General features: G+C 35.5%; 1 protein-coding gene across 5 annotated transcripts in view; it reads right to left on the reverse strand.

Annotated features, from left to right (window-relative positions):
- Positions 1 to 285: 285 nt before the first annotated feature.
- KIF18A (kinesin family member 18A) overlaps positions 286 to 15,351 on the reverse strand; it is a 68,245-nt gene continuing 53,179 nt past the window's right edge. For all 5 annotated transcript variants that reach the window (XM_084777135.1, XM_084777131.1, XM_084777132.1 and 2 more), the window contains 4 exons: positions 7,031 to 7,448; positions 6,292 to 6,399; positions 3,015 to 3,124; positions 286 to 518 (listed from right to left, as the gene is read on the reverse strand). In XM_084777135.1, coding sequence (XP_084633261.1) covers positions 436 to 518; positions 3,015 to 3,124; positions 6,292 to 6,399; positions 7,031 to 7,448 — 719 coding nt within the window. In that variant the 3' untranslated portion in view covers positions 286 to 435. The remainder of the gene's footprint in view (positions 519 to 3,014; positions 3,125 to 6,291; positions 6,400 to 7,030; positions 7,449 to 15,351) is intronic.

A 15,351-nucleotide genomic window follows, 5' to 3' on the forward strand; every position in this document is an offset into this window, starting at 1 on the left:
GCCACATATATCTACATTTTTACACCAAAGTTTTAGAAACTAAAATCACATATATGAATAAAACAACATATTGACACACAACAGAAGATCAAATACATCTTGGCCCTAATTTTATGACGTCTAAAGTCTCTGTATTTTTGAAAATAATAAGGGCAATATAATAATTCGCTATTTTTCTACAATGTCTTAATCAAGTTGTGGTAAAATAAAATTAAACTGACATCATGTTGACTGAGAGATTTTTTTTCAAGAGTAACAAATAATGGAGAAATGGGAAACATAACCTGTTGTAATTTTATATTTATTCTAAATAGAAAAGAAGTTTCATTTTGCTTGCTGAAAATATTTGAGTGAACAGTTTTAGATGGCCTTCTTTCACAGACTTGAAACACATTTCTGAAGGGACAAATACCAGGCAAAGGACATTGACAGTTCTTATTGTACATATTCTTTTGAAGTGTTTCTTCTAAATTTTCTAAGCACGTTTGAATTTCCTTTGTTGCTGTTTCTTTTATAGCCTAGAGAAGAAATAAAGATGAATAAATATAAAGAAACTATCATTCAAAACTCATTGTTTATTCAACCTATAACAATTATTGACAAGAGTTTACTCTTGGAACTCATGGTTAATTAACACAATTTAAAATACAACAGATTCCCTGAAGTCTCCACTGCTTGGTGCCTTTCCCCTCTGTACCACTTGGCCTTTCCTTCTAATCCACCTTCATTCCTTTGTGTTAGCCTCTGAACCTTTGAACAGAAACACCACCTACAAGGGACTCCCAGTGGCCACACTGAGTTGGGATGCAGATGTATTTACTCTCTAGCATCCCCAGAGCCACCACACTTTCATATGATCCAGGATGGTGAACATCAACCAAAGAACAGAACATAAAGACCAGATAGCTACACAAGGAAACACCTCAAACATCATAACTTCAGGTGCCTAGATCCTTGATCAAAATCACCACCATGAATAGCTAAGAATACGCTTTCTCCAGTCCAGTAATCCTATGGCAATAAACCCGAGAAACACAACTTAGCAAAACACAGTACAAAGACTTAAAAAATAAAAAAGCAAGGCTAATAGAGAGGATATGAACAAATTTCTTAATGAAGACTGTGAAAGCACAAAGATTGAATGAAATAACAACAACAAAAATAGTCGAAGACATGAAAGAAATAGAATTACTAAAGAAAATCCAAACTGAAATAAAACTGAAAATGAAAAACTTAAACTCGGGAGGTCAAACAAAAGTTTCAGAGAGAAGATTCATCAACAGATTACAAAACACTAAAGAAAGAATTTCAGGTCTTGAAGCAAGGTAGAAGAAATGGCTAGCTCAGTCAAAGAAAATGTTAAGTCTAAAATAATCCAAGCACAAAACACACAGGAAATGGGGATACCACAACCCCCGCTCCAAAACCAAACACCAAAACCAAACAAACAAACCAAAACCAAACAAACAAAAAACCCAAAAAACAAACTATAAGTAATAGGGACAGAAAAGAAGAATCTCAGACCAAACAAAGGCACAGAAAAAAAGTACATATATATTTTAAAAATTAGAAAATGTCCTCATTTTAATGGAGATGCCTAAAAAGGTTCAAGAAGCGTTCACACTACCAAATAGATAGGACCAGAAAAAAAAAATTTCCTCATGACACATAATAATCAAAATGTTAAATGTATAAAATAGACTCAAAATTAAAACTGATCAGAAGAGATATGGAATGCCAATACACACATGAAAGAAATACATACATACATACATGAAAGAAAAAGTACACCAAGAGGGTATTGCAATTCTAAACATCTATGCACCAAATACAGTGGCACCCAAGTTTAGAAAATGAACACTACTACAACTATAAAGTCACATATTTACTCCCCCGTAGTGATATTCCATTTTATATGAAATATTTATCTTCTATTAAAGTTGATACCTTATCTTTACCAATTAATTATATTTCTAATGTACTGTCTGATTTTAAAACCTGTTTAATAAACATATCCTTTGAAAGAATAAACAAGCATCATTTATTATCATAGTAATTAGCAATGTGAGAGGAAAACTCCTTCATGTTATTCAAAAGCATATATGTTATCTAATAAGAGTCCTTTAAATTCCAAGTGGTATAGGTTCTTCCAGAGAAGAAACAAGTCTTATTAATTTGCATATGAATTCTAAGACCCAGCACAAGATGAATGTTTAGTAAATTAGTCTTTCTGGAGGGAGGCATAAGGATTACGGTGTCAGAGACAGGCCTGGCCAGGCCTTGTGGTCTGGAACTGGACGATACAATACACTCATAGTCAAACATAAGGCCTTTGGCTACCATGAGCTCATGTCACTCCACATGGAACTGAGGGTATGTCTGATCCTTCACTAATATTTTTTCAACTCATCAGTGGGAGTCACAATATGATTATAGCTAGGAACAAGGCAGAGATTGTATCATAATTACATAAATGATTCAGAGGCCAAACTTCAAAACCAAAAGGGCTAAGAGAAACATGTCAAGTGGGTAGAGTTTATTTATAAAGCATAATTGATGAGCTAAGTATGGTGGCACAGGCCTGTAATCTTATATTGGGCAGCAGAGGCAGGAGCTCAAAACTAGTTTGTACCACATACTAAGACCCTTTGTCAAAAGCAAAAACAAAAAAATTAAATATGCACACATGTATCATATATAATTGATTTACTATATACATTTAACATCCATTTCATTTATTAGTTATCTGCACTATAAGCAGTCTATACAACAAAAAGGGTATGCAGAGTAACAAGTTGGAAATCTGGTTGTGACTTCTGGCTCTGTTTTATTTAGTATTTGTGCACTCTTGGATACGTGCGTCACAATGTATCTAAAGTTTGCTTTTCTATGATCTAGAAATATCACACCCATTTACCACCAAATATGAAGGGAAATATTTATGAAGACACAAAACCAAGGTACTATGACAGATAAATATGTAATTAAATGACAGATTAGGAGCTCAGACATACCTACTGTCGGTCTGTTTTGTTGCAAGAGCTTATCTCTTGAATTATCTTTCCGAATTCGTTTGGCACATCCATGATTTTCGTTGGATTTTAATGAAGCATTTGATGTAGAGCTTGTGGGAAAAAGTTTTCCTTTTAGTTAAGGCATTCAAAAATATCTTTAACTTGTGTACTATGTATTATAATGATAAAATAAATTAAATACAAAAATAATAATTGTGATATCCTGCATAAGTAATTGGAGGCATTAAAAATACTTAGTTTGGTAAATTTTGGATCTAGGGCTTTTAGGCTCTAATTTTCTTTTTCTTTTTTTAGAAGGAAAAATTGTAGATAAAGTACACATGAGATGTTTTAAAATTTAAAAACTGAATTAGAATATACATATCCTAAATATGTTCATGAAATCTGTTAAGTGGGAAGTACCAGAGTTGGTCACTTTCAAGCTCTTCTATCTTTAATTGGGGGAAAGGGAGATTTAAAAAAGCAATTACTCACTCATCCATCATTAATCTTTTTAACCTTAGTTAATGGCAGGATCTAATTATTGATACCCGAGGGAATGTAGCAGAGTAGTAACTAATAGTCTGTGAATAGTCAAGTTACTTTCCATCTTATATTCTTTAATATTATTTCACAGTATTGGTACTAGCCCTTAACATATGTAAACCCACAAATACACAATTTACCTAACCAGACATTTCTGAGAAAACATGTGTTTAATAATAACTATGTTTATATTTTAGGAACACTGATAGTATAAACACTTGAAGAATTTTAATAAAAACATGGGAGCATATAAAGATCCAGAAAATTTAACATTAATTAGTGGAAGAATGACAAAACTGAGACAATATAAAGTAGTGCTGAAGTGGGTGAAATGCAAATGAACAACGTGAGTCAACTGCCTACGGTTTAGACTGACACTTGAGCAAAGTACAGCCGTCCATATAGGCCCACAGAATACTATTCCAAGACTGCCACTGAGTGGGGTCCTGAAATCAGGGATGGAATTAAGCCTAAAATATGCTTTGTTTTTCCCTAAATATGTACCTTGATAAACTTCTACTTTATGCCCAAAGGAAGCAGCTTCTGATTTCTGTTTGGAAAATTTAACTGTCAGCATGAGTTGTCTTTGTACATGGAAAATTATGTAAAGTGTTATCTGAATACCAAGCTCTGCGTACTCCGGGACAGGTGGTCTTCTAAACTTGGCCAGTAAGTAGCTCGCAATAGGCAGCACATACAGTGTGGATACACTGGATAAAGGAATGGCTGTCGTGAGATGTAGAGATGCCCCAAGCGCCAAAGACAGTCAGTAAGGAAAGCAAAAAACAAACAAACAAACAAACATAGAAACAAAAATCAAGTCATCTATATGCTTCTAATTTGCTTGGTTTTGGAAGGGCATGAAAATATACTAAGTTCACTTATGAGAAAACACTTTATGAAGTGTGAGTAACTATGCTATTTGTAAATTTATATCCTGTAGTCCAAATGCAACAAGACCATGGAAGAAAATAAGAAATTCATACAAGTTAACTTTAGCTATCATACTTTTCACTATATACTATTAGAAAGAAAAAGGGGTAGAAAAAGTGAGACCATTTCATATTTAGCTAGCATGGTTTGTGAGTGTTCCTATGATATACAACTTAGGCTATTCTTGTATTAATGTCATTTATGATTTGCTGCAGTTTTTCAAATTGGTGACTTAACGGCCGTTGTCAGTTAGAAAACCATTAGCTGCTATCTTATCAAATACCAATTTTCCCTATTCTTTCTCTTCTTTTGGAGACTGAAAATACACATTACCAGAAAATGTTAGGGTTCTATAGGTGTCCTTGACATTTTTGTTTTCTCTCTGTTCTTGCTTTCCTTCCTTAGGCATGTTTCTATGCATCAGCCTCCAGTTCACCACCACTCTCTGTTGTTGTCACTAATCCAGTAACTTAGTTGACTGGGTTTCAATTGTCAGTAAAATCTATCTTTCTGGTTCTAGGATAGTTATTTGATTAATTTTAATGGAATACAGTTCTTTTGTTAATCTATTTTAACTATTCTGCTGAAATTCATCATGGTTATAATCAAAAGGTCATATTTGCTAATCCTTAACTATGTCATCAATGGATCACTGTTACTCTGATTGGTTTACTTTCTTTAAACTATTTGGCTGTATATCTTGACATTCCATAACTTTGGATTAATATTATCTATGAATATTTGCATACGTCCCAAAAGCATACTCTAGAAATTTTAAGATTTAGTTTAGAATTGTAAGTTTATGTTTAATTAAAATTGTTAAAATTAAGAATTTAATTTTAAGTTCAGTTTATAAGAATATGGGATAGTTTATCTGAATTTAAGCAAAGACTGAGTTGGTGTAAGATCTGCTGGAGGCTTTTAAGAACTGGCTTATTTCTAATTTGTCCTACTCCTAAGGCAGAGCACCCCCAAGATTTCAAATACAATGCAGGGGCTTTTAGAAGGTCTCCTTCTTCCATATCTTTGAACCTTAATCCTTTGTATCCTAGAATGTCAAACTCTGTTTAACCCAGTGGTGTTTTAGCAGCTACTTTGAGTTTGATTCTTAACAGAACTTAGAAGATGGCAAGCCTTAAAGAACAACTTGGGTTGTTCAGTGAGAACTGGCAATCACTTAAGTAATTGTCTTTTGTTTGGCCTCTAACCTTATGCCATGAACTGGCAAGTCTAAAATAAAGAAAGGAGGTGTGGCAAATTAAAGTAGGCTTCCCGTAGCATGCCACTATCTTGGATGTTATGTTCTCAAGTCCTGGCTACCACAGTTACTTGCCAGTGCCTTCAATAAGCTGTTAGTTGTATTTTATTTAGTGGCTGTAATTCGGCAACAATTGTAATGGTTCTTGCTTAGTGGCTTAGCCTGATATGAGTTACAATCTCATGGTTAGAGAAAGTAGATTCTTTACTTCATTACATTGGGTATGTATCAAAATTCATTAAAACAATTGAACTCTAGGGACAAAGAAATTCAAGACAAATAACCAAGTAATTGTCACCAAAATAAAAGTAAGAACTAAGTGACAGTTTGGAAGCTAGAAGACTTTTCAACTTATTTTAACTAATCTTAAAATGGGATACTTTATGTAAACTTAAGTGGAATTCTTGGGATTCCCTTAGCACTTAGTGGAGATAGATGATTAAATAAGAATTGAGAGTCTAACAACAATAAAATGTCATGGAAAATGTAAATATAAAGATAATCTTATATACAAACTGGAACAGTATTGGCTAGTCGTACCTTATTAATTTCCACTTCCTCTTTGCAGCAGTGGTCATTGCCATATAGGATGGCAGACTTGTTGATACAGTCCTAGAATCCATAGTTGAAAATGAAGAAGACTCAAGCCTGCATATTAAGAATGAAGAATTAAAGAGAGCACATCTGACTTATACTAAGGAAAAAATGATTTATATTTTTATAATCAGGAAACCATTGGTATTAATATATTTATGGATATACCTCCATATAATAAAATTTCCCTCAGTTATCTTTTTCTCTTTTAAAAACACCAGTTAAAGATGTTGTCAAGACATTCCTCATAGCAAAGAAATGTAGAGGTATTTTTCTTCCCATATTTAGATCAGATGTTATGATGTAGTTGAATGCTTCCTTAAATGACAATCATTTGATGTTGAATTATGCTGAATTTTAGGTATTATTCAAATGAGGTATCGATCAGTAAGCAAAGTAGTCATTCAGTGATGGCTTAGGCTTCATAGCATCAGAATATATAGAACAAATGAAATTCATCTTAAGGTCTCTTCTCGCTTAGGGAAGGTCAAATGACTTAGAATATAAAATTTATTATTTTAAAAAATGGTAAGTGTACCCATACTTAACTAATATGCAGTAAACAAGCAACTTATATACCAAAGAGAGGACACTTGATCTGTCCAATATAAACAAAGAAGAGAAAGCTAACAGTTTGAAAGCCTTTGGGCGGGGGAAAGAATTGTAAAGTATTCTGTTTTTGTACCTGTTTAAACTGCTTTTGCTGCTTGGTAGTGATTCTTGTTCAGGTAATTTACTCTTCAACTTCCTGGTGTCATCACACAGAATAAATGTAGAGTCCAAATCCTGTTTACACTCTGTTGTACTGCTGAGAGGAGATTCTACTTTAAATAGTGCTTTCATGGAATTATCATTGGTTACATTTGCAGTATGTGGCAAAGGTCGTGTTAAGGCTGGAGACAGGTCTTGAAGAGGTCTTCTGTAGTCCTCTGGGGTATAAACAATAGGCTGAAGTTCTTTGCTGAAAGAATCATTGAGCTGTACACCTTCAGACAGTACAGACTTCTGAGTATGTTTTACTTTCAAGGAACAAGGAATTAATTTTCTTCTGGTTCTTTTATGTGGAGTAATTTTAAGCAAGTTAGGTTCACTCGAGGATGTGCCTGTGCAATAAAATTATAAAATTGAGAAGTCCAATAATGTTGCCTCAATAGTTACTCCAAAAAGCTCAATAGGTAAGAAGATAAAATCCCTAGGAGCATATTAGTACTTTGCTAGAAATCTCACAGAGAATAACTAAGTAGGAAAGGAATGCAAACGGTTCATTACTAACAGTTTTAACAGTAAATTTGTTGTATAGAGCATAAATTATTAATATCAATGGATACTGAGGAATCATAAGATCAAATGTCCAACCATTCCTATCAATCCCCAAGCCATTTCTGGCATTCATGTTTGTCCTGGGGTTAAGAACAAGCATTTACTATTTGAAGGAACAGATACGAATACTTATCCTACTGTCAACATCAGCTCTATAGAACTCAGCGGCAGTAACCGAGAAAACTCCATTTCCCTTTGTATTTGTCAACATCTCCATGAATGAATTCTATGTTTTAAAAGTACATACAATTAAAACAACTGTGACCGTACAGTCCTTTTAATTAAGGGATTTTAGGAATCTTTAAAAAAAACACACTAAAGCAATTTTTGATGCTTGATCCAAAATTAAGAAACACATTTAAGTATGTTTCTCAAATATCTTATATTAATATCCAAAATAACGACAGAATTTATAACAATATAATTTGTGAACGCTAATCTTACATTTGGTATTCTGCCTGCTTGACTGTGATGAACTTCAAGAAACCTGGCATGAAATATATTAACTTAGGGTATACTGTTCACAGAAAAAAATTATGTGTTATTTCTATGCAGTTTTAAAATAAAGGAAGAAAAGCTCCTAATTGATGTTATATTTGCTTTATTAGTTAATACTATTTAAATACTGATAATAGCCCCTATGTGTGTCAATAAGGCTACTGAGAACTCCTGCTAAGTTAAAAGTACATGTATGGCAATTAGCAGTAGTACACGCATTATTCTTATAATGATAGTTGACAATTACCCTCTAGGAAATACAGTTTAAAAACAGGAAGAAAAAAATGATCTTCATTCTACTAAGGAATTTGACTTTTCTGAGAACTAGACAAATGAGATCTAGATCTTAAAATAATTTTCCACTCCCTTTAACATGACATTTGTCAAATTTTCCATTACCAGATATTTTTATACTAATGCCGCAGTGTAAAGACAGTCACTTTTCTCCACTGTGCTGCTACCACCAATTTGGTGGCTAATAATAGCTAGAAGATTAACTTCTTTTCCCATGAGAGACACAGAGGTAAAGAAGACAGAAAACTATATTGAGGATAGAGGACTGAGTTGGGAGTCAGGAGACTTGAATTCTATTTCTGGTTTTACCAAAGACCCGGTGAGTGACCTTGGGCAACTCACTGTAAGTAGTGTGCACATTAATACTTTGTTGAAAAACTGAGATAATACATCCTGAGTGAGTTAACCCAGACCGAGAAAGATACACATAGTATATACACACTTATAATTGGACACTAGCCCAACAGCGATGTCCCGTGAAAGTCTTCACTTAGTAGGAGACTGGGACAGATGCTGGGACTTCCTATTGGGACTTCAGGTGAGAGAGGTATGGGAGAATGGGGAAATAGAAGGATCCAGAGGGTCCTAGAAACCTAGAAGAACATCAAGGCTGGTGGATCTGGACCCCTGGGGGTCTGCTCAAACTACTGCACCAACCAAGGACAATGCATGCAGTAAACCTTGAACCCTATCCAGATCTAGCCAATGGACAGCACAATCTCCACAGTTGTGTGGAGAGCAGGGACTGACTCTGACATGAACTCTGGTGCCGCCCCCTATTTGATCTCTTCCCCTTTGTGGGGAGGCCCAGTGGCACTCAGAGGAAGGGTAAGCAGGCTGCCAGGATGAGACCTGATAGGCTGTGATCATATGGTGGGGGAGGAGGTCTCCTTCTGTCACAGATTAGGGGAGGGGAATATGGTGACAGAGCAAGGGAGGGAGAATGGGAGGAAACAAGTGAGATGTAATCTGAATAAATTATTTAAATTAAAAAAAAAAAAAAAAGAAAAGGGATTTTCCAGGATTAGCTGATAGGAACATTTGGAGTTCAATGAAATACTTTGGGAATGAAAAATTGCTTTAAGTTAAAGAATTACAGCTTTAACAAAGTGGTAGTTTACTTACCAATACTCTATTAATAATCAATTCATAGTTGTCTCTAAATTAATATATTTCAAATAATGTCTTTTAAATGATGGATATAAAGTTTATCAAGATTGATCATAAACTATATGTATTGTTGTTGAAAGATGGACATGAATGTATTATTTGCCATGCAAGTATAGTAACACACAAAATTTACCAAAATGGTACATAAAATCTCAAGGAATGAAGATAGCCAAAGTCACCACTTTCCTTCTATATATCTAATAGGAATAATCTCTGAAGTATGTCCTGGACCATAATGGAATACTGTTTTTTTTTTCTACAGCAAGTAGCATATGAAAATGAGAATCTTCTCTAAGACACTTAAAAAAAAAAAGACACCTGTTTTCTGGGATAATTTAAGCTAGATGCAACATTAAGTTTTATATGACCAGAACAATAACTGGTTAGAGAAAGAAATGATAATGTCATAATTCTCAATTCTGAAAGGTTAAGTTGGAGGAGAGAAATGGAGCTGTAGTAAACACTGATTATATACTGACTGTTGTGCTTGGCTTGGAAGATATACCATGGGTACACAACATGCAGGAAATACAGAGCTTTCCCTCTGTTTTGAATTTTATTTAATTGAGGTAAATGAGAGGGTAGAGGGTGAATTTAAGACCACCCAGGTTGACTAGTTCATAAGAAATGTTCTTTTAGAAGACAGTGAAAGCAAAAACAATAGTTAAACAATTCCACATAAATTGGACATTCAACCCACTGTAACTATACATAAGGTTAAGACCCACTTAATGAAAACTTAAAACACCTAAGATAAAACATTTCACTTTGAATAAGCTTTCTAGAATACATAATGATTATTCTTTAGCTAACTTGATACTTTAGGAAGGTACAACAAATGAAAAATGCAAGGTTAAGGTTATTATAGAGCCTGTAGACTCTTAAGATCCACTGAATATGCTAGGCATGTGTTGATAAGAAGGATTTGCTGTACTTTTCCATTACAAGAAAGGGGTATACAGTAAATTTCCAGAAAAGCTGTCTCAGGGCAGGCATATCTATATCAGCTTGAGAAAGTGTTATCTACCAAGTGGAGATAATGCTATCTATCAAGGTTCCATAATTCTGAAACTTAGACTATAGATATGATAAAGAGGAAAGGGAAACATTATATTCTTTCATAATGTCTCCATAAAAAGCCTCATGTTGTACATGCCTATAATCCTAGCACTCAGGGTGCTAAGGAAGGAGGGAATTTGAGAATTGAATGCCAGTCTGAGCTATACAGCAAGACTCTGTAAGCAAAGAAACAATGAATGGGCAAGAGATGACACTAGGAAATCAGTACAAGCCTTCCTCCACAGCTCATGTGGGAAATGATGAGAACGTGGATAGGGTAGTCACAGCAGTGACGGAGAATTATGGAAAGCATGTTAGAATCAAATTAGATGCAAGTGACATAAAATATATCCATAACATATTGAAAAGCATGAATGATGGTTGGTTTTCCATCAGAGGGACCAAAGGTAAGTAGTTCAGGCAAGGAGTAAGTCATCTCTTAGTATCAGTGGGGACTGATTCCAGGATGGCTCTCAACTACCAGTCTCCACTCAAATATCTTATAAAATCCTGTTTGGGAGGTAGGGTTGGGTATCACTACGTTGTCCAAGATCGTGGTGAATTAAAATTCAAATGATCCTCTTGTTAAAGGCTGTGAGTAGCTGAGATTACAGGAATGCACTTCTTTGCTCAGATTTCATTAGTAAGTGCACACTTATAATAACCTTTTCTCATCTAAGAGCAAAATATAAAGGAATAACAGATAATCCGGAAGCTATGTTCTTCAATATTACACATGTCGGATCTCTCCTACAGTGGTAGGATTAAACCAATTAGAGAAGAGCCAAGTAAAACACAGAACATTCACAATTTCACTGTTACATAAAACTGTCTTTTATGGAGTTGTTATACAGGAAATATCTGTTAAATGAAGTGTTATATAGATTTTTATAAACATCATGATCTCAATTTTAACACAACAAAGCAAAAGGTTACCAAATAAAAATCAAAGCCCAAACAAAAGTCCACAAATAGAAAAGAAAGAGTCTCAAAAAAGCAGAGTAAAAGGAAATACAGCAGGCACAATGTGTCAATATATCATGCTACTGGTAGAAGAATGACTGCCTTATGTAATACATGTGACAAACTCTAACACACACACACACACACACACACACACACACACACACACACACACACACACAAACACAGGTGGGCAGGGGGAAGAGCGAGAGCGAGAGTGAAAGTACAAAACCCCATAGGAGTGATAGCTGAGGTAAAGGAGGGAGAAGACAACTATGAAGAAATCTGATCTTTTAAGCCTAAGTAACTAGAAGCATAAAGTTATGTTTGCACATAGAGGGCACAAATGAAACAGGAGAATTAAAGTCTGTATAGAAAAGTCAGACCCTGAGATTCTTCATGTGGGATCTTTTTGTTCACTATCTGCATTATCAAATGATTTTTGATTTGTTATTTTGGTTCAAGGATGTGGTTTTATTTTATGAACATACTCAAGTGAAAGAATATGGCAAAATCAGTCTGTTATTGACCTGAAAACTTCACGCTTACTGACTAGTGTACATAGTGTTAAAGAGTACTATGAATGCTACTGAGAAGAAAAGCAATCATCAATAATAACCCAGCTGTGAATCCTGTGAGCTACAAAAACAACTGGCCTGGCAAGACATGTCCACTGGTCCGATAGTGGCACTGACATCATGTGAGGAAGCAACAACTACTATCTGATGGGATTTAAGGCCCAGTCTATGAGATGAAACCCATACCTGGAACCATTAGTGTCCAAGAACCTATGACCAGACAGAGCAAGGCCATAGGCCGGAGTCTAGTACTGTTTTTCTGCTGAAAGGACATAGTATTAAGCCAATTCTTTTTTTTTAAATTTAATTTTATTAATTTATTCAGATTACAACTAACTTGTTATCCCATCCCTTGTATTCTCCCTTCCCTCTCTCCCTCCCTCCCTCCCGCTTTCACCCTATTCCCCTCCCATAGGTCTATGACCAAGGGGGACCTCCTCCCCGACTATATGGTCATAGGCTCTCAAGTCTCATCTTGGTAGCCTGTTTATTCTTTCTTTGAGTGCCACCAGACTCACATGGTATGTACTCACTTATAATTGGGTACTAGCTCAAAAGGCACGTCCCACAAAAGTCTTCACTTACCAGGAGACTGGGATGGATGTGAGGACATCCTACTGAGACTCTAGGTAAGAGAAATATAGATGGGGAAATAGAAGGATAGAAACCTACAAGAACATCATGATGGGTAGATCAGGGCCCAGGGGAGTCTGCTCAAACTATTGCACTAACCAAGGACAACAGAATAGTAAATATTGAACTCTCACTCTGATCTACCCAATGGACAGGACATTCTGCACAGTTATGTGGAGAGCGGGGACTGACTTTAACATGAACTCTGGTGCTCCATATATAAACCAATTCTTAATGGCATTGTTATACCAAAGATCAACACATTTCTCACCCTTATTTATAGATGATGACTAAACTAACACAAGGACCTACAATTTGCCAAGAAGCAAAAAATAAAAGGTGGCTCAGTCCTAAGAGGGAATATATAACGTATAGCCCCTTTTCCCAAGGATCAGGGATCATTGTAAAAGAGGTGGTGGGAACAGTGTAAGAGCCTGAAGCTATGGGTAACTACAAGGAAATATTGTCTCTTAGACATGGCAGAGTAAACTGTACATATGAACTAACAGCAGTTGTGACAGCACACACAACAAACTGTGCAAGTACAAGCCAAACCAACTCCCAGCATGGAAGGGGAATTGGGCACATAATCCCACCCTTAGCTTTATAACTATTATTGGCAACTGCTAGCTGCTGGGAAAGTGAGAAACAGCTCTCTTTTCTAAGAATGTAGCTCCTTCAGCAGGCTACCACGAAGAGACTTGATACCCTATGAGCATATACAGGGGGAGGAGGTCCCCTCAGTCACAGTCATAGGGGAGGGGACTAAGGGGAAAATGGGAGGGAGGGAGGAATGGGAGGATACAAGGGGTAGGATAACAATTGAGATGTAATATGAATAAATTAATAAAATACATTAAAAAATTAAAAAAAGAATGTAGCTCCTTTTTAAGTTGATCACACTCCAGTAAGACTGCACATTGAAGATCACATTGGCAGCAAAAACTGGTCTTAAACAGGACTCAAATCCACTGTTGAGTGGAGAGTGAGATCTGACTCTCACACGAACTCTGGTGCCCCTTTTCTGATCACGTCCCCTGGATGGGGAGGCCTGATGGCACTCAGAGGAGGAGTAGCAAGTTACCAAGAAGAGACTCGATATCCTAAGAGAATATATCCCTCAATCACAGACATAGGGGAGGAGAGAAGGGGGGAAGTGGGAGGGAGGGAAGAATGGGAGGAAACAGGGGAAGGGCTAACAATAGAGATGTGATACGAATAAATTAATAAAAAAACAAAAAAAACTTGGGTGTGTAGGGTTGGAGTGGATCTGGAAAGGTTGGTAGAGGGGGCATGGATATGATAAAAACACATTGTATGAAATATTTAAAGAACTAAAAAGCAATACATATTTTCACAACTAATGGATTCTATAATGTTCCATAAGCATAAGTACCTAACATCTGTGTATTTGCTTAGTATTATACAATACAGCTTTTCATTCAGAGGAACCAAGTTCAGGTTCCAGCATCCACTTCAGGTGCTCATACCACCTATGACCCTGTGACTCGAGCTATTCTCTTCTGGCACAAATCCACATAGGGACATGCACAAATAGGCATAATTAAAATTAAAATTAAAATTAAAATCTTGAAAAAGTAGTTTGAATATTTACTGGGTATTCACCACCTTTTTAAAACTTCTTGGATTTGTTTTAAAAGGAATATGAAGAAATAATGTAGGTATAATAAACGTAACAAAATTAGGTAAAGCAAATAATTAGGTAATCAATTCAGAACTAATTACATTAAACAAAAGAGCACATAATGAATTTCATTATCACTTATTCATTTAGGATGGTACACTGTATAATTTCATTAAATTTGAGAATAATTGATGACTATCAAGTGCTTTAAAAAGATAATACTACCTGATGTAGCTATTTTACTTTTAGGGATGCAGCCTAAGGAGATAATTAGACAACTTGTAAAACACATATACAGAGATTAAGAAGAGTTTTACTTACAAGAACAATAGAGTAAAAACAAACCTAGTGTTCTTCAGTCTGTTATTAGATAACTAACACATGGCAGTAAGGAGGGAGTTAGTGGTGGAGGCGTAGCTCAGCATCAGAGTGATTATTTGCATGCACAGGGATCTTAACACCGCAAAATAAGTGACTTAAATTCATGTGGTTCAATGGGAAACAAGCTAGAGACCACTTAGATTTACTCGATCATATACGTTACTTTTGTTGGAAGAAACTTGCTCAGAGAAGAAGTCCAGTAGGCGATTAAACAAAACAGCATTACAAGTTCATGAAACATAACTTCTGGTTCCAGTTAGACAAATTAAGGTATTCATTGGAAAGAAAGAAAGACCCAAAGCTTAATACGGTGAGAAAGAAAAAAAACAAAAAACCTCCCAAACCCTGAAATCAGCTTCCTACTCTTACAGTTTTCTGGAGACAGAGAAGGCAAGCCATAGCTTTACTAACACTGACACTTTAGGAAAGGGGGAGTTCATACAGAGTACAGTTTGCACTAGACTT

This window comes from Acomys minous (assembly GCF_964271855.1).
Source record: "Acomys minous genome assembly, chromosome: 3".
Lineage (NCBI taxonomy): Eukaryota > Metazoa > Chordata > Mammalia > Rodentia > Muridae > Acomys > Acomys minous.